Raw genomic sequence first — 20,224 nt, forward strand, 5'->3', positions numbered from 1 at the left:
TTCAGTGCTGTTTCAAAACATTGCCACTTTTTAAAAACTTTTCTGAAATAAAAAATGCAAAAACCATGATGTGTTTTCACATGAAAATTTATAGAAAAGGTGAATAGAAGAGTCTTATTTATAACAGTATTTTTTATTTATATTACAAGGTAAATCCATGTGATAATGTGGGAAAATCCATGAATGATTCTACCTCATAACAGTTAAAAGAAATTACAAGTTATGAAAGTTTGATGATTGAATCGTATTATTGAAGACCTTCCTTTTCTCCGTATCTCAGAAAATGAAGCCCACAGTTAACACATCAATCCACCACCACAGTTAGACGTAGCTGATGGTTTGTAACAATCCCTGAAAAATTCAACCGTTTCCCATCAACAGTTCACATTTGACGGCCTCTAAAATCACCTTTTTTTGCAGATGATACGCTCTTTTAAAACTCACTCTGTCTGTTGATTACGTCTTCATGTAAAGGGAGACATGAAAGATAGAACATTAAAACTTTGTACCGAGGTTATTTGATGGGGAATGACTCGGGACTTGGAACAATCTTCAGTCAGATCTAACTCTGGAAATATGCGGCTAAATGTTTTGGATTTCCAGAAGATTACCACAAATGACAGTGTGGAATAATCCCTGCAAATTTCAACCAGCTAATGTGAAGTTTCAGGGGTTTTTCTTCTTCTTTTTTTTTTTTTTGCAGATGACACCACTGTTTCTCTCACTTTTAGTTTCCAGTCTGCGGTTCATCTCAGCCGACTGAATCCTCTCGCTCTGGGTTCTGGAACCTTTATAACCTTAATGACCAATAGAGCAGTGAGCGTCATTTTCCACCGTAAAATTTGTCTGCAGCCCCAAAAACATGTTAATGATTTAAAATGAAGAAAGAACAAAGCGTCTAAAACATCGCTATAGGTTTCAGTCATGACAGCTACAATTTAGGTGTATTTTATTAATATCTTTAGCTTTTTGCCATTTTTAGAGATTTTTCCTCTTTTTTCATAGAATTTCTTGCTTATTCTTAATATCTTGGCTGTTTTCACCATTCTTGCTGTTTGCAGCTGCTGTGCGTTTCCTCCAAATTATTGTCTTTTTCTTTTTTCCTATTTCCACCTTTTTTTTCCCCATTTTTCTTTTCCTCATTTTTTTCCTTCTCTTCTTTTCACTCGGGGCGGCTGCGGCTCGGTTGGTAGAGCGGGTTGCCTCACGATCGGAAGGCTGCAGGTTCGATTCCCCTTGAGCAAGACACTGAACTCCTGACCGTTCCCTGTGGACGGACTGAAACTTTTCTGAAGGGAAAACGATGCGTTTTCACTTGAAACGCAGCCGCGTGGTCACCTGTGTGTTGCTCGTGTCTCCGCCAGCAGATCACTGCAGCGTCTCACTCACTTTGCTCCGTTATCTCGTTAGCAGCGCCGACAGGAACGTCCAGCCGTCTGATTGGTGCTCGGTGTCGTGGCAGAGTGACAGTAACAACCTCTGATTGGCTAATTGGTTAATGGAAGATGAATAGCCACTTAATTGACACAAAAGCGTCCAATTACAGCAATTAATGTTAATTACCAGGCAATTAGTCCGACCGGAGGGAGGGAGGGAGGGAGGGAGGGAGGGAGGGAGGGAGGGAGGGAGGTAGCCGCGTTCAGAGAAGCAACAGACGGGAGAAAAAGACAAAGGGGAAGAAATGTAATTATTTTTTATTTAACCTTTATTCAAGCGGGTTAAAGTCTGGAACGGGAATACTTCGTCATCTGAGAGGCAGAGCGTTGCCGATGAAGACGAGCTGCTATCTGTTCATCTGCAGTCGAGGCAGAAAGAGGCAGTGAGCAGAACGAGACGCAGCAGCTGTACAAACCCGAAAAACTGACACTGACTCTGTTTTGATTTGTGAGCGTTATTCTCTGCGAACAGACTGCGATCGCTGCAGCTCTGAGGCCAGTTCACATGGCAACGATTTCAAGGGAAGAAAAACAAAAACCAATACCACGACGTTTTTAAAATCGCTCTGAAGCCGATGTCATGTAAACGGGAGGGAAACGACGAGTTTCCGGGAATGATCGGGCTCCGTCTTTTCTTAAACGCCGCGACTGCACATGCGAATGCGCATGCTCAACACGACTGTAGTAACTCGTTCTTCTCCACATGCTCCTGGGACTTGGTACTTTTATTTTGACAGTCTCCGTAATAACAATCCAACTTGGCCGTCTGTCCACGATAATATCTGTGTTCTCCCGTTGTTAAAGTTTAGACTTGTTTAAACTTGCGGATGCAAAAACAAAGTGTTTTCACGTTGTGTAAACAGGGTGTAGCGCGGCATTATGTAATAATGTAACATATTTTTAACTCATTATGTAATAACGCCACATTTTGTAATAACTTGTTAGTTTTTGCAACAGTTTTTTTTTTGTGAAGAAAATCATTTGGTGCATTATGTCAGACATTTAGCCCTTTATTTGTATACATGGTTCTATATTTAATAATGAGAAAACATTAAGTTTCAGTTGGACTAGAATTATATGTGTCTTTGTCCTGCCAACAGAGCGATGGTAGAATCCAGGGCTCTAAATCAGGTTGAATTTTTTAGATCACCTGCCGTTGTGGCTGGTAGATTTTTAAATTTACAAGACAATCAGTATTTCTACGAGCAATGTTTATTTTCTTGGAGAAAAGAAACCAGACTGTAAGTGACACTGAGTGCATTTAATCATTTTAACTCACATTTTGTAATAACCGCTGCAGTACGTAACAAGTTATCACAAAATGCCGCAAAGTTTATTTGAAAATACGTTCAAGAATTTTATGAGAAGATGCGGGGTTTATTACACATTGAGTTGCGTTATTACATGATGCGGCGCCACGGGCCATTCTCCCTCTGCTGTCAGTGTCCCAGGTTTTTTGGGCCAATGTCGATGATCACGAGGTCACATCCTGAGCTGCTGTATAACAACCAGCCAGCCTCCTGTACGTTTCCTCCGAACAACGAAATGGAGAATCTTTGGGTTTTTATAGTCAAATCCAATAAAGTTTCCGCTTAAACTAAAATTCATTAGGTGTGGAGTCATGTAGGATAAATGTGGAGCACTCGCCCAGGGACACACACACGCGCGCGCACACACACACACACACACACACACACACACACACACACACACACACACACACACACACACACACACCGGGTCTCTCCGGTGGCTGCTGGCGTCCGCTGTGCTCTGGTCCACTTCCTGTGGAGCTAATGGTCTTCCCGTCAGTCACAATGTAATTAATTACCGTGGCGACGCTCGTTAATAAAGGTTTCACCCACTGAGAGACTGTGTGTGTGTGTGTGTGTGTGTGTGTGTGTGTGTGTGTGTGTGTGTGTGTGTGTGTGTGTGTGTGTGTGTGTGTGTGTGTGTGTGTGTGTGTGTGTGTGTGTGTGTGTGTGTGTGTGTGTGTGTGTGAGGGTTTTCTCCTGTGGAGACGTTTATGGGTATTGCTGGTTATCAGGGGCCGTCCTAACGTGTCCGGTCCTCCGTCCCCACAGGGCTGCCCTCAGATCCTGCCCACCTCGGACATCCTGGTCCCGGCCGGGATGGTCCGTCCCATCACTCTGCGAGCCCGGAACCTTCCGCAGCCTCAGTCGGGTCAGAAGAACTACGAGTGTGTGTTCAGCATCCAGGGGAAGGTTCAACGAATCCCGGCCGTCCGCTTCAACTCCTCCTGCATCCAGTGTCAGAACACCTCGGTGAGACCGCTACCCAGCATGCACCACTGCACTGCGGTACACGACCCAGCATGCACCATGACACTCTACCCAACATAGAATAGAATAGAAACTTGATTGTCAGTGTCACCAGTACAACGAGAGTAAAATGTGCCAACCCATCTGTGCATCATAAAAACAATAAACATACAAATCAAGACTCTTAAAATATAGAACTGGAGGGATAAAAACGAGCCGATACTCATCACTCACACACACGCAAGATTACATTCCATTGCACTGCACCGTGACACACTAACCAGCATGCACCACTGCACCACGAGAACGCTTTGTTTCTTACTTTAACACACAGAAAGAAGACAGCGAGATAAATGAGTGTCATCAGCGTCGAAATTAAATCACAGGAGTGACCCAGAGGGCGCATGGAGAACTAAATGACAGTGGGCCTCATACGGAGCCTTGGTGTACACCGTTTGCATTAAAATGACAGAGCAGAGTGCGTTATCACCATCTGCTGCATTTCACACACAGCTTTCATCCGTCAGGTTTGGGTTTGTTTTCAATCTTTGAGCAAAATGAAAGTCAGCTGGTGGTTTTTCTCAGTCCCTCCTGTTCTGAGTTTTTAAATTTCTGAAGCAAGAAATTAAAAAAACATTTAAAATTCTACAACTAAAAGTGTCATTACAGTAAAATTCGGATTCGATTAGGCTGCATGAGTCTCAGATGTGATGAAAGTGAGCTGCGGCGCCCTCTGCTGTTCACCCATATCACACTTGTACACACACACACACACGCACACACAAACACACACACACACAAACGGTGTGTGTGTGTGTGTGTGTGTGTGTGTGTGTGTGTGTGTGTGTGTGTGTGTGTGTGTGTGTGTGTGTGTGTGTGTGTGTGTGTGTGTGTGTGTGTGTGAGAGTGTGACTGTGATGAACGATGGTGCGAGGACGTTCACATGTGGGAGCTGACGGATGAAAGCTGTGTGTGAAATGACAGCAGATGGTGAATTATCTCATGTTTTCTCCTCTTCCTTTTCCTGCGTTCGCCTCCTCATCCATCACTCCATCCTACTCCTCCACCTTCACCTCCTCCTCCTCGTCCAATCAGATTCTGTTCGAAATGTAAATCTGAGCACATTTTAAAGGCCTCAGCAGCTCACCGACAGGCTGATCTGGCTATAAAGCAACAAGAGATGGAAAAACACACACACACACACACACACACACACACACACACACACACACACACACACACACACACACACACACACACACACACACACACACACACACACACACACACACACATCCAGGCAGTGTTGTCATGGCGGCCACCGGTATCCATGGTAACCAGCAAAACACAGTCAAAGAAATAACATAATGGACTTAAAGGCAAACCTGATCTACTGCAGGTCTGTGTGTGTGTGTGTGCGTGCGCGTGTGCGTGTGTGTGTGTGTGTCCAATTCGTCGTCAACACAACTGAGCAGGCTGAAAAAGTCAGCTGAAATAATGATACACACACACACACACACACACACACACACACACACACACACACACACACACGGTTGTAATTAATAATGTACAGATGTTAAAATGATCTTTTCAGCAGAGCTGCACAGCATTCATAACCGTTTTTGAATTTGTCATTATGAGGACCAATACATTGTGTGTGCGTGTGTGTAATGCCCAGATTTTTCCATTAAAAGCAGCCAGCTGAGCCCAAGAGGACACGATCATAATTCATTGTAACACACACACACACACACACACACACACACACACACACACACACACACACACACGGGCAGGATAAGAAAATGCGATTGCAGCTGAACACACACACTCAGTTAGGATGCAGCTTTTATCAGCAACACAGCCTGAAGATACACTCACACACACACACACACACACACACACACACACACACACACACACACACACACAAAGTTACCGCTTTCACACATACACCTCATACACATACATGCAAACACACATTCATCCACTTCCTGTCCACTCACACTGTTCTAGATAGAGACTATATTTAGAGTCTTTGTGGAGGACCTTCAGGTCTGGAGAACCTCCTTATGGACAAAAGAGGTGGAGATGTTGTCCTCCTACTGAGCATGTGCAGAAGTGCTATTTACTACGGTCGCGATGCGCACGGCCGTTAACGGTGTTTCTGCCGTCGACAAGGAGACGGAGCGTTTTCACAATGTTGTGTTCGTCAGAGTCTCCGAGCATCGTTGACTCGTAACCGGACACCCAGAACACAACGGAGGTTTTTTGCATTTTTACTTTAAAAGCGTTGTCGTGTAAACAGGCGCTAAATCCTCTCTGTCTGTCTCTCCAGTACTGGTATGAAGGCGACGAGGCCGGCGACCTCCCGGTGGATTTCTCCATCGTCTGGGACGGAGATTTCTTCATCGACAAACCTGCGGCGATGAAAGGTGAAGCAGCAAATCTGTGACGGGGGAAGTGAAGCCCGCAGCGTGGATCTGACGTTAACGTTAATGTTTGTGTGTGTGTGTGTGTGTGTGTGTGTGTGTGTGTGTGTGTGTGTGTGTGTGTGTGTGTGTGTGTGTGTGTGTGTGTGTGTGTGTGTGTGTGTGTGTGTGTGTGTGTGTGTGTGTGTGTGTGTGTGTGTGTGTCTGTGTCTGTGTCTGTGTCTGTGTGTGTGTGTGTCTGTGTCTGTGTCTGTGTCTGTGTGTGTGTGTGTGTCAGCGCTGCTCTACAAGTGCGAGGCGCAGCGCTCCAGCTGCGGCCAGTGCCTGAAAGCTCCGCCCACCTTCGAGTGCGGCTGGTGCACCGAGAGCAGGAAGTGCCTCCTGCGGCAGCACTGCCCCTCCCCCGACGCCAACTGGATGCACCACGGGCGGCACAACCTGCGCTGCAGCCACCCGCGCATCACCAAGGTGGGAACCACTTGACGAAACGCCACCGTCCGTGAACGGTCCGATACGGTCAGCTGTTCGTTGTCAATCGATGACCTTCACGTCGTTTTACGAAAAGCGTTTGTGTCGTGTGTGTGTCGCGGCAGATCGACCCCCTGACGGGTCCTCGTGAGGGCGGCACCCGGGTCACCATCGAGGGCGAGAACCTGGGCCTGCAGGTGAAGGAGATCGCTCATGTGCAGGTGGCCGGCGTGCGCTGTAACCCCGTCCCGTCGCAGTACATCAGCGCCGAGAGGTGTGTGTGTGTGTGTGTGTGTGTGTGTGTGTGTGTGTGTGTGTGTGTGTGTGTGTGTGTGTGTGTGTGTCTGTTTGTATATGGTTGTGTTTGTTTTGTGTAGGATCGTGTTCTCACTCTGTGTGTGTGTGTGTGTGTGCAGGATTGTGTGTGACATGGCCGAGGCGTTGCTACCTCACTCGCCCGGCGGTCCCGTTGAGCTCTGCATCGGCGTGTGCAGCGCCGAGTACCGGACGCTGTCCACGCAGACGTACTCCTTCGTGGTGAGTGGAGCGACGGAAAGTGTGGCGTTGGTTCTCTGTTCCTGCCTCACCCTCCTCTGTGTGTGACCCCCCACCCCCCCGTCCTCCAGAGCCCCAGCTTCAGCCGGGTCCGCCCAGAGAAGGGTCCGGTTTCTGGCGGGACCCGGCTGACGGTGACTGGCCGACACCTGGACGCCGGCAGCACCGTCACCGTCTTCATCAACCGCGAGGAGTGTCTGTTCGTCAAGTCAGTCCAGATCCTCCTCGTCTGATCTGCCTCCCGGTAAAGGTCCAAACAGGAAGTAAACGTATATCCCCGCCCCCCTCCCTCCAGGAGGACCTATCGGGAGATCGTCTGCATAACTCCCGCCTCCCTGTCCGGCTCTGGCTCCGCCCCCATCCGGCTGATGATCGACCGGGCCGAGGTGACGAGCTCCGACACCCGATACGTCTACACGGAGGACCCCACCGTCACCAGCGTCGAGCCCAACTGGACCATCCTCAAGTATGTCCTCCAGACCCCCGTCATGGTCCCAACCCAGGTCAGGATGGTCATCAATAATCTGTGTGTGTGTGTGTGTGTGTGTGTGTGTGTGTGTGTGTGTGTGTGTGTGTGTGTGTGTGTGTGTGTGTGTGTGTGCAGTGGCAGCACAGTGATCACAGTGACGGGCACCAACCTCCAAACCATCCAGGAGCCCAAAGTCAGAGCGAAGTACGGCGGCGTGGAGACGAACAACGTAAGAACAACGAGAACCGATCCTGATGTGGCGTTTGTAACAGAAACTGATCTTCCTCCTTTTCCTCCTCCTCCGCCTCCCTTTCCTCCTCCTCCTCCTCCTCCTCCTCCTCCTGATCTTCCTCCTCGTCCTCCCCTCCTCCTGCAGTTTTGCACCGTGGTGAACGACAGCACCATGACGTGTTTGGCTCCCGGCCTCATCTACGGCAAACCGAACCCACCAGAGGGGGCGCTGCAGCCCGACGAGTTCGGCTTCATCTTCGACCAGGTGGGTCCTCAAGCTTTGGGAGCTGAAGCGTCAAACACTCCAGAAAAGTGACAAGAAACATTTTTTGTTTCGTGGAGTTTAAAGCTGTTTGAACTTTTCAAAAACGCCACTACTGGTCCTGTGCACCATCGCCATAACAACTTCTGGACAGTAAGAACAAAGTTTCCTCCGTGGTGTCGTGACTCCCAGTCCATATTCTCCTGGGACTTGGTACTTTTACTTTGACAGTCACCGGAATAACAATCCAACTTGGTGGTTTGTCCACTAGAACGTTCATGTTCTCCTGTTGTTAATGTTTATAACGGATTGTTCTGTGCGTGCATGTGTGTGTGTTTAGTTTCATTACAAAACCAAACAACAGCACCCACGAGTGGCCCAACATGCTAACTACATCGTCTTCAGCTTTTTTGCCGTTTCAGTGTAAACAGACATCGTTTTGAAAACATTGCCATGTAAACGTGAAACTTTTCTGAAATGAAAATGCAAAAAATCATGCGTTTTCACTGGAAACGTTGCCGTGTAAACAGGACCTAATTATACATGGAAAATGATTAGAAAAGGTCAATAAAAAAAGACTAATTTAGAACTGTATTGTTTTATTTTACAAGGTAAATCCATGTCATAATGTGGACAAATACATGAATGATTCAGTCTCATAACGGTTAAGAAAGAAAAATTACAAGTTATGAAATTTTAATGATTGAACAACGCCCACAAGTGGCTCAACATGAAAAATACCTCCTGTGCATGTTTACAGTATCTTTGGTTCCCTTCAGGTTTCTTCGCTGCTCGTCCTGAACTCCACCCCCTTCACACACTACCCCAACCCAACCTTTGACCCCCTGGGAAGCTCCGGAATCCTGGAGGTCAAACCGGGGTCACCCATCATCCTGAAGGTGAGCGAAATCCTGCGGAGGAAGAAGCGGGCGCGGTCCAGTTTGATTGACAGGAGTGCTGATGGCGTGTGTGTGTGTGTGTGTGTGTGTGTGTGTGTGTGTGTGTGTGTGTGTGTGTTTCAGGGTAAAAACCTGATCCCACCGGCTCCCGGGAACAACCGGCTGAACTACACGGTGCTGATCGGAGAGTCGCCGTGTCTGCTCACCGTGTCCGAGAACCAGCTGCTCTGCGATTCGCCCGACCTCACCGGCGAGCAGCGAGTCCTGGTGAGTGACCGGCGGGAGGCCCCGCCCACTTTTTCTTGCCCAGCATGTAGCAGGAGGAGGGAGTCTCTGTAAAGGTGAACATCATTAGGTGCAGCTGCAGGGGGTTGTGGGTAATTGGTTTGATGTCACAGATCAGAGGGTGGAACACACACACACACACACACACACACACACACACACACACACACACACACAGTCCTGTTTATATCAACATTGCATTCATGTTGAGTCATTTTCGTCCAATAACTACTCCAATAAAATCTTTTTAACTAATTTTGTTACCAACCTCATAAATAAGCAAGTAACCCAATAAAAAACACCTTATTAACTAGTTGCATTGCCAACCTTATACGATCCCAATAACTAACCCCAATGTAAACCCTATTAACTAATTGTATTCGTAACCTTACAGCTAACCTTATAACTAAACAAATAACCCAAAAACTAATCTGATAAATAACCTAATATCTAAGTCTTTTACTAATCTCATGACTGTTCTTGTGCTGACCTGATAATAAGCAATACATATACCTTATACTAACTCTTAACTTATCTACACCTTAAACTAAACACAGAATTTGAATCTATCATTGTTAACTAACCACATAACGGCTTTCATAACTACCTTTGACTAGTCTTTGTTACTAACTATAGAAAAAAAACGAATGTCCTGCTAACTGAGGCTCTGTTTACACGACAGTGGAGCCACTGAAAACACAACTTTTCCAAAACTGCATCGTCGTGTAAACGGGCAAAAACGAGACTTTCTTTCTTGTCGACGGCGGAAACGCTGCGACTGCTCGTGCACACCAGGGGAGTAGTGAATTTTTCTTCTGCACATGCTCAGTAGACGCACAGTAAGAACAAAGTTTCCCCCATCGTGTCATGACTCACAGTCCATATTCTTCTGGGACTTTTATTTTGATCGTCATCGTAACAACCATCCAACTTGGAGGTCTGTCCACTAGAACGTCCATGTTCTCCCATTGTTAGTGTTTGGAGCGTTTTGTTCTCTCCTGCATTTGTGTGTGTAGTTTCAGTACAAAAACAAGTAACAGCGCCAACTAGTGGCCCGACATGCTATCTACATTGTTTTCAAAACATCGTCATGTAAACGTGAAACTATCCTGAAGCGAAAACACAAAACAAATTGTTTTTACTTGACTACCAAGTTTGAAGCTCAGAACTGTAATGATCTCCCTCTGTATGAGGATGCTGTTTAGACACACACACACACACACACACACACACACACACACACACACACACACACACACACGCACGCAGGAAGTGACTTTGTTGTCAGTATTGATTCCATCCTCTGATGAAGAAGCCCCCCCTCTGTGGTCTTCCTCATTAATGGACGATGAAGGTTTGCTCACACCTTCACGTTGGGGTTCATGTTGGTCTGGGTCGGTTCCTGTCTCTCCCCGACCCAGATCCTGGTGGGCGGCCTGGAGTACTCCCCCGGGACGCTCCACATCTACTCGGACAGCGCCCTGACACTGCCGGCCATCATCGGGATCGGGGCGGGCGGCGGCGTGTTGCTCATCGCCATCATCGCCGTGCTGATCGCCTACAAGAGGAAGACCCGCGACGCGGACCGCACGCTGAAGCGCCTCCAGCTGCAAATGGACAACCTGGAGAGCCGGGTGGCGCTGGAGTGCAAGGAGGGTGAGTTCTGCCGCCGTGGTCCACCTTCCTCTTCCTCTTCCTCTTCCTCGTCCTCTTCCTCTTTTGTGAGATTCCCAACGCTCCTCTTCCTCCCGGCAGCCTTCGCTGAGCTGCAGACCGACATCCAGGAACTGACCAATGACATGGACGGAGTGAAGATTCCCTTCCTGGAGTATCGGACCTACACCATGAGGGTCATGTTCCCCGGGATCGAGGAGCACCCCGTCCTCAAGGAACTCGATGTACGCACAACGCCGCCTGACATGACACAACGGCACACAACACTACACAGCATCACACAACACAACACTACATTATACAACATAACATAACATCCCCCACCACAACCCAAGGTCAAACAACAGAACACGACACAACGCACAAGACAAGATAACATGATGCGACACAAGATGCTGTCACACAACAGAAAACAACACAACATAACAAGTCACAAAATTACGTGATGCAACATAACATGAAAGAACACAATTTAGCACAAGACACAACACGACGATACAACACAACGCGAGATGACTCGACACAATATGTTGTGGCACAACATAAAAAAAACACAAGATACCACACAAGATTCCAAGACAACAAAACACATGACGCATGTTTACAGCACAAGATGACACTCAACAACACGAGATGACGTGACACAACATCGCAAAACAAGAAGACCTGGAACAACACAAGAAAACATAACAGCGTGACACAACATGACTTTGCACAGCACAGCACATAAATTACACGACAGCATCACACAACAGTTGATGATGTCACACATAAAGAAACAACCAAACACTTCGTAACACGATATGAAAGAACATGATTTGGCACAAAATGACGTGACACAGTATTGCACACTTTAATTACGCAACAACGCAACATAAAAAAAGATGACGTCAAACAACACGACACGAGATAACCTGACACAACATGATTATTATGACACGGAACAGCACAAGATGACATGAAGCGTTTTCCCCTCGTCAAGTTTTTGTTGTGTTTTCAGTCTCCAGCCAACGTGGAGAAAGCTCTGCGTCTCTTCAGCCAGCTGCTCAACAACAAGATGTTTCTGCTGACCTTCATCCACACGCTGGAGGCTCAGAGGTCGTTCTCCATGAGGGACCGAGGGAACGTGGCCTCGCTGCTGATGGCCGCGCTGCAGGTATCACATGCTGCACCTGCTAATGCTAGCTGCAGCGCTACACGTGTTAATGCTAGCTGTGGAGCTAACAGGGCTGTTCAGTATTACAGATGGTTATTGTCAGTCATAGCTGGTTTTCAGAGATTTATTATGTGATTCTGTGTGTGTGTGTGTGTGTGTGTGTGTGTGTGTGTGTGTGTGTGTGTGTGTGTGTGTGTAGGGTCGGATGGAGTACGCCACGGTGGTGTTGAAGCAGCTGCTGGCCGACCTGATCGAGAAGAACCTAGAGAACAGAAATCATCCGAAACTGCTGCTCAGGAGGTCTGTGCTGCTTCCTCCTCCTCCTCCTCCTCCTCCTCCTCTTCTCCTCCTCCTTTCCTACTTCTCTCCTCTGTGGGTGTTTCATCGATGACCTTTGCATGTGTCTTCAGGACGGAGTCTGTTGCTGAGAAGATGCTCACCAACTGGTTCACCTTCCTGCTGCATCGCTTCCTGAAGGTACGACCACCCACCCCCCACCCCCCACTCACCCACTCACCCACTCACCCCCACTCCCGCCCATTCTAACTAGCTGACCTGGTTAAACTCGTCTGACTGAGACCAATCGCGTTGGCGATGAGGTTGATCGGTTGATTGAAGCATCTCTGCTCGTCCCCTCAGGAGTGCGCCGGAGAGCCGCTCTTCATGCTGTACTGCGCCATCAAGCAGCAGATGGAGAAAGGACCCATCGACGCCATCACGGGCGAGGCGCGCTACTCCCTGAGTGAAGACAAGCTCATCAGGCAGCAGATCGACTACAAGCAGCTGGTAACACACACACACACACACACACACACGCAGTGTGCCGGTGTCACCCGGGTTCAGACTGACGTCTCTCTGCCCCTCAGACTCTGATGTGCATCCCCCCGGAGGGCGAGGCGGGCACAGAGGTGCCGGTGAAGGTGCTGAACTGCGACACTGTGACTCAGGTCAAAGACAAGCTGCTGGACGCCGTCTACAAGGGCATCCCGTTCTCCCAGCGCCCGCAGGCCGACGACATGGACCTCGGTACGCCGCCTCTCACCCTCATGACTCCGCCGCGCCGCATCACAGTGACTAGAGCGTCCTGACGTGGCGCCGCCCAGCCTGCGGTCTTGGGGGCGCCTTCACGGCCAGTGTCAGAAGATTCACACAAAACAGAAAGAAAAAAAAACCCAGATAACACATTTCTACAATCAAACCACTTTTAAAGTTCCTGCTTGTGTGTGTTGGTGAGAGTCCAGTGGAGTTCCTCTACAGCTTCCAGCCAATCAGAGGTCAGGGAGAGAGTGAGACCGTCCACAACAGAGGCATTCTGGGAAAAATCCATAAATCCCAGTCTAACTGAAGATAACATGCTCTGAATACTGTGTGTTAGCTGAAGCTCCGTTAGGAGGAAGATGCTCTTTAATCTGGATGCACTTATTCAAAAATCATTTTTTATGATGAGAAGAAAACAAAACATCTGAGATTGAATACGGTGTGTGTGTGTGTGTGTGTGTGTGTGTGTGTGTGTGTGTGTGTGTGTGTGTGTGTGCGCCGTCAGAGTGGCGTCAGGGTCGACTGACCAGGATCATCCTGCAGGACGAAGACGTGACAACAAAAATCGAGAGCGACTGGAAAAGACTGAACACACTGGCACATTACCAGGTAACCAGTGTGTGTGTGTGTGTGTGTGTGTGTGTGTGTGTGTGTGTGTGTGTGTGTGTGTGTGTGTGTGTGTGTGTGTGTGTGTGTGTGCGTGTGTGTGTGTGTGTGTGTGTGTGTGTGTGTGTGTGTGTGTGTGTGTGTGTGTGTGTGTGTGTGTGTGTGTGTGTGTGTGTTTGGGTGACTCATGTGTGTCTTTGTGTGTCTGCAGGTCACTGATGGCTCTCTTGTGGCTTTGGTCCAAAAACAAGTTTCTGCCTACAACATTGCAAACTCCTTCACCTTCACAAGATCTCTGAGCAGATATGGTAAACAAACACACACCACACAAACACACACCACACACACACACACACACACACACACACACACACACACACATACAATTCCAGCTGTGTCTGACGTGGTTTTTCTCATGCGTTCAGAGTCGTTACTGAGGACTTCCAGCAGTCCCGACAGTCTGAGATCCAGAGCGCCCATGATTACTCCGGACCAGGAGACCGGTACTAATCCCTGAGTAACACCGGTACTGATACTGCAGCTCCACTGCACTCATTCTCATTCATGCTGTGTGTTTGTATGTGTGTGTGTGTGTTTCCAGGCACTAAACTGTGGCACCTGGTGAAGAACCACGAACACAGCGATCAGAGAGAAGGAGACCGAGGCAGTAAGATGGTCTCTGAGATCTACCTGACCAGACTCCTGGCTACCAAGGTAACACAACAACAACAACAACAACACAACAACAACTCAAACACGCAAGTGAACACGTCCACAGCACAGGAACAACGACACAACTAATCAAAGACAACCACACAACAAAGGTCACAACACGAATACAACAACTAAATACAGCAAAAACACAACAACAACGTCATAAAAAACAGCCACAACAAGTAAACAGAATCTCAACCAAACAAAAACACAAATAACATACAACTAAAAACAGCACAATTTCAGGCAGCCATAGCACATGAACACAACGACACAGCCAAACACATAACCACAGCATAACAAACAGCTTCCAAACAAGCAAATCAACAATGAAACACAACATCGTCCTTACAACCAAAACAATTAAACAAACGCCACAACTAAATACAACTACAACAGCAACAACTAAACAAGACAAAAACACGACACCTAAATATGAGCACAACATAACAATCAATCAACAAAACTAGACCCACACAGCAACATAAAAAACTGTCACAAGTAAACATAATCTCAACCAAACAAAAACACAATTAACATGCAACTAAAAACAACATAATTTCGTGCAGCCATGGCACATGACTACAACCACACAGATAAATACGTCACCACAGCATAACAAACACAACATCCATACACTCAAAACAACAACTTATCACAACGACATCCAAACAACTAAAACAAAAACTAAATACAACAATGAAACACAACTAAAACAACTAAACACAACAATGAAAAACAGCATCCAGAAAACTAAAACACAACAATAGTCACACAACTAAAACAACCACTTAACACAACGACATCCAAACAACTAAAACAACAATGAAACACAACAACATCTATACACACAAAACTACAACTAAAACAACTAAACAAACGCCATAACCAAAGACAACCACAACAGCACTGATACAACAGCAACAACTAAACAAGACAAGAACACAACTAAATATGACCACAACATGAAAATAGATCAACAAAACCACTACTAGACCCAAACACAAAAACAACTAAATACACAAAAGAAAACCAGCACAGTTAAACAATCACAAAACTGTGCAACTAAACACAACAAAAACAACAATTCAACAGAAAGCGACCACAACGCAGGCAGAACAACAACACGAACACCATCATAATAAGACAGCCGTGGTGTGAGTGTGTGACCTGTGCGTTGGTCCTCCCTCCACCAGGGGACGCTGCAGAAGTTTGTGGACGACCTTTTTGAGACGGTGTTCAGCACCGCCCACCGCGGCTCCGCGCTGCCGCTCGCCATCAAGTACATGTTCGACTTCCTGGACGAGCAGGCGGACAAGCGGCAGATCAGCGACCCAGACGTCCGACACACCTGGAAGAGCAACTGGTGAGCGAACAAACGGGAAGTGGGGTTTTTCTGAGCGTGTCGAGAGTCTTAACACCGTCCGCCACCTGCAGCCTCCCTCTCCGGTTCTGGGTCAACGTCATCAAGAACCCGCAGTTTGTCTTCGACATCCACAAGAGCAGCATCACGGACGCCTGCCTGTCGGTCGTCGCTCAGACCTTCATGGACTCGTGCTCAACCTCCGAACACCGGCTTGGGAAAGACTCGCCGTCCAACAAACTGCTCTACGCTAAAGACATCCCCAACTACAAGAGCTGGGTGGAGAGGTACAACGCCGCCTCACCACTTTTCACCAGAGAGCACTGCTGAGGATAACCCTCATTCATTAGAGATTCTGTGCTAACTGCCTCAAACACATGGAGTCTCATTTAAAACACAAGACATGAATAAAAACAAGTAATAAGACTTCTAAAAAACATTAACTGAACCAACTGAACAGTATAGAGTCGCCACAGTGTGATCAGGAACTTAAAAGGATCATATTATATAAAATTCACTTCCTAAAGGTTTTCCAGCAGTTCTAATCGTCTCCATACCTGGAACAACGCCCCAGAAGTGAAGACAGTCTGTCCTCTCTCTCACTGGCTTGTTTCAGTTTTTAAAAAGTGTGTTGCTCCAACCAGCCAATCAGAAATCAAACCCTATATAGTGTCATCGGGGGTTTAGCCAATCACAATCTTTGACTCCACCCACTATTAGGCAGCTCTGCTCTGGCACTTGGCACCACGAGAAGAAGTACTTCCTCCTCTTCCCAAGATATGTATGTGTGGGCGGAGCCAGTCCAGCTCACACAGACACAGCAGATTCTGAATGCAGCTCCTATGATCCAATATTCAAATGAGGAAATTCAAGGAGGAGCTAGAAACTTAGAATACTGAAGGTTTCTGGACCGACCAGACTCATGTGAAAGTTCCTTTAAAGGAATTTCCAGGTTTAATACAGTATTTAATATAATACACCATCACCAAACTAGGAAATACACCGTGTTAACCGAGCTCACAGCCTCACCTGTGACCTGCAGGTACTACCGGGACATCACCAAGATGCCCAGCATCAGCGACCAGGACATGGACGCCTACTTGGTGGAGCAGTCCCGTCTCCATGGCACTGAGTTCAACACACTGAGCGCGCTCAGCGAGCTCTACTTCTACATCAACAAGTACAAGGAAGAGGTGAGAGGATGATGGGGGGGGGCTTAGACCTTTTGTCACTGTGGAAACAGCAGCTCTACCAGAGGTTTTCTGACTGTTTACAGTGCGTAAAAAGTCAGTGATGGACTGGTGACTGTCAAAATAAAAGTACCAAGTCCCGACTTAAAAATATTCACTTGAAAACGGCGCCTAAGCAAAGATTTCAACTAAGACGAGTCTGAAAAGAGTCAAAATTTGACACAATTAACAAGTCATTTGTAATATATTGTGTATATTTAGAGTCACAATCCTCAAGAAGTACATCAGAGTTTTAAGCCATACTTTAAGCGGAGGTTCTGACAGGCTTCTCTGTGTCTGCAGATCCTGACGGCGTTGGACCGGGACGGCTACTGTCGCAAACACAAACTGAGGCACAAACTGGAGCAAGCCATCAACCTGATGTCCGGGAGCAGCTGAGAGGAGGGGGGAGGGGCCAACGGACTGACGGAGGGATGGGACGGAGAGTGGAGGGGTGGAGTCAAGTGAGGGTGTTTTGTTTTTCCTGAACTGTGTGAACAGTCAGCTGAACTGCTCCGCGCCGGGCCGACCCGACGGCCACAGCTCCGGCTGCACTCGCAATCAATCAATCAGTACTGCGCTCGTCCATTGATGGATTGGTTGACTTGAAGACTGACCGGCCGGCTGAGCTGGACCCCAACTACCTCCATCAGGTGGATTCTATAGGGGGGTTGGATAATCAGTCTCCGGAATGACCTGGATACTCTTACAGACGACTGCATTTCGGGTGCGTCTGTTGGTTTTGATTTATCTTCACTGCAGTGGCTCGCAGGCGTCAACGAGACGGAGGCGTGGCTCCGGAAACGAGTCGACAACCGGGGTTACCGAGCAACGGATGAGACGTGAGGATAAATCGAGCTGATTTCCAGATTCCCCAGTGTGATCGAGAGACATTCTCTCGGTCGACGGGAAAAGGGTCAAGTGAAGTTTCAGGCGAAGGTTTGTTCTGGTCCAAACAGCAGCTGGAGGGTCGATTCTCTTTGACTTACCAGAAGTCCTCTTCATCTGGTCCAAACCGCCTGCATCCAGTCGAGGCCGAATGTGGAAGATTAGAACCTCCTTACTGATGTCACCACTTTCGGACCGTTCATCCTCGACGTCGTCTCTCGTTCCGGAAGGATCCACCGTCAGAACATCGGCAAGACGGAGGTGAAAAACAGGTGAACCGAGCCGGTACGGGAGGGTGTTTTAAGCTTTAATGAAGGAGAGGAAAGCAAATAAAAGTGATGTCCCACAAACTTGAAACTTGAAAACCACTGTTCAAGTCCAGAAGGAGCGAGGCAGCCGGGGCGGATCGCGGCCGAGACCATTTGACTTGAACCTGGAGCTGTTCCTCCGAGCCCCGTCGCCATCCGGACGTTTCTGAGTTGCTGTTTTGAAGAAGAAAAAAAAAAAAAAAACACTCAAAAGTTTTCTCTCTGGACAATCACTCTGAACCACAGCACACTGAGCCCGATGCCTACCGACCGACCAGTACCTGTGTCCATGACCCCGCCCCTCCCCCGCCCCGCCTTACTTTACTTTACCGCCATCTCACTTTCACTGCCCTGCTTTTCGTTTCTGCCTCTCTTTCTTTTCACGTTTTATTCCTCCCCTCCCACCACGCTCCGTCATTGGTCAGCCTCACTGGCCGCTGGCCTGTTCTCATTGGCCAGGAAGACTCTTTAGTAATGTACTGCCCGACCAATCAAGACTGTGGAATTTGCCAGAATAATTACGTAGAGATAAGTAGAAACAAATATATGTTTTGAATACATTCCAGCACAGGCACGTATGCGAAGTCTGTAAAAAGAAAACAAAAAAAAGAAAAGAAAGGAAGTTCAGATTTTTTTCAGTGCGGACCATCCGGCATTTTTCAGGACCAGAACCAACCCGGAGGTTCTGGATTGAGGCGAACGTCGACGCCGGTTGGTTTCCGTTATCGTCCAAACAGCCATTCTTTTACAGCGCCATGCTTACCGTGCCCAGGAGGGGGAAATACTGTGCAGAGCTACAAGCCCAGTGCCATGAAAAAAGACCGGACAGGATCGTATCAGAACTGGACCGGACTGACTCGGACCAAATCCGGATGTTTAAAGAAGAAAAATAAAAAATAAAAAAAGACAACAGCCGGGGGAACAGAGTTTAACTAAACTCAAGAACTCTTTAAGACTTGTGGCCATAATTGTAAACAACACCAACAAAAAAAATTAAATGAAGATAATAATAATAATAATAATAATGATGAAGACAAAGTTTAAAAAAAAAAAAAAGAGTACAAGAGGCGGGAAAATATTGAGATGTTAACGTGTAATAAGAACTTTGACTGTTTGGAGGTGAACTTGTATAAAGCTGAACGTTTGCGCTACATCAGAGCCTGGAGAGAGAGAGAGAGAGAGAGAGAGCCCGGAGACAGAGTGATGGATTTGAGCCACCTCGTCCTCACGGCGCCGCGTCGGTCCGGCCCAGACTCCACCGGACCGGACCGGGACCGACACTGGATGCTTTTGGTTCTGTTCCGAGCCAAACTGTTGTTACACAAGACTCTGTGGCGCTGTGGGACGGAGGGGAGCTGGACGGCTCTGAAACGATCACCATGCAAAGCAGAGTTTGGACCAGCTGGAGCCGGTGCGGCCCGCACGCCGGCGCCCCTCTGTGGTCGGACACGTTCACGTCACAGCTGGCTTGTAAAGATCATCCAGAGATTCGCTTTGGTGCAAAATTCAACTTTCAAATCAGGCGAACGGAAGCAAATATTCCACAGTTTGCTGGAATTGCTCCTCAACCAGTCGGGGAATCAGGCCCGTCTCCACTTCCTGTTTGACCATGACCATATATGGCTGTCTGGATTATCATTTCCATTGATTTGGGTTAACCGGTTGGTTCCGGGTTACAAGTTGTGCTGCAGGACAGCACATCAGCATTTTTTTGGGGGGGTGATATTCAATCAAAATTTATACAAATTGGATCTAAAAACAAATTTAGATTTTATGATTGAGGATTATGTTTTTAAGTTTTTGTCTCTAAAATTGATTACGAATCAACACATACATGAAACCAGTGGGCCTCTTCCCTTTCTAGATTGCGCCTGTCATAATCCCTACGTCCTCTAGAGGGCGACACACTGGGTGGAGACGGGCCGG

The 20,224-nt window shown here is 47.5% G+C and overlaps 1 protein-coding gene across 1 annotated transcript in view; it reads left to right on the forward strand.

Moving 5' to 3' along the window:
- Positions 1-19,280, forward strand: part of plxna3 (plexin A3) — a 58,926-nt gene extending 39,646 nt beyond the window's left edge. Inside the window, exons 12-37 of the mRNA XM_080469422.1 lie at positions 3,521-3,721; positions 6,060-6,156; positions 6,431-6,621; positions 6,747-6,895; positions 7,038-7,158; positions 7,248-7,384; positions 7,472-7,642; positions 7,781-7,874; positions 8,022-8,141; positions 8,918-9,037; positions 9,161-9,304; positions 10,744-10,978; positions 11,078-11,220; positions 11,997-12,152; positions 12,352-12,452; positions 12,563-12,629; positions 12,792-12,938; positions 13,019-13,178; positions 13,696-13,799; positions 14,008-14,104; positions 14,222-14,299; positions 14,398-14,510; positions 15,707-15,876; positions 15,948-16,160; positions 16,916-17,066; positions 17,406-19,280. Of these exons, the coding sequence (XP_080325548.1) occupies positions 3,521-3,721; positions 6,060-6,156; positions 6,431-6,621; positions 6,747-6,895; positions 7,038-7,158; positions 7,248-7,384; positions 7,472-7,642; positions 7,781-7,874; positions 8,022-8,141; positions 8,918-9,037; positions 9,161-9,304; positions 10,744-10,978; positions 11,078-11,220; positions 11,997-12,152; positions 12,352-12,452; positions 12,563-12,629; positions 12,792-12,938; positions 13,019-13,178; positions 13,696-13,799; positions 14,008-14,104; positions 14,222-14,299; positions 14,398-14,510; positions 15,707-15,876; positions 15,948-16,160; positions 16,916-17,066; positions 17,406-17,501 (3,576 nt within the window). The 3' untranslated portion in view covers positions 17,502-19,280. The remainder of the gene's footprint in view (positions 1-3,520; positions 3,722-6,059; positions 6,157-6,430; positions 6,622-6,746; positions 6,896-7,037; positions 7,159-7,247; positions 7,385-7,471; positions 7,643-7,780; positions 7,875-8,021; positions 8,142-8,917; positions 9,038-9,160; positions 9,305-10,743; positions 10,979-11,077; positions 11,221-11,996; positions 12,153-12,351; positions 12,453-12,562; positions 12,630-12,791; positions 12,939-13,018; positions 13,179-13,695; positions 13,800-14,007; positions 14,105-14,221; positions 14,300-14,397; positions 14,511-15,706; positions 15,877-15,947; positions 16,161-16,915; positions 17,067-17,405) is intronic.
- Positions 19,281-20,224: the final 944 nt, after the last annotated feature.

This window comes from Lipophrys pholis, assembly GCF_963383615.2.
Source record: "Lipophrys pholis genome assembly, chromosome: 8".
NCBI classification, from domain to species: Eukaryota; Metazoa; Chordata; class Actinopteri; order Blenniiformes; family Blenniidae; genus Lipophrys; species Lipophrys pholis.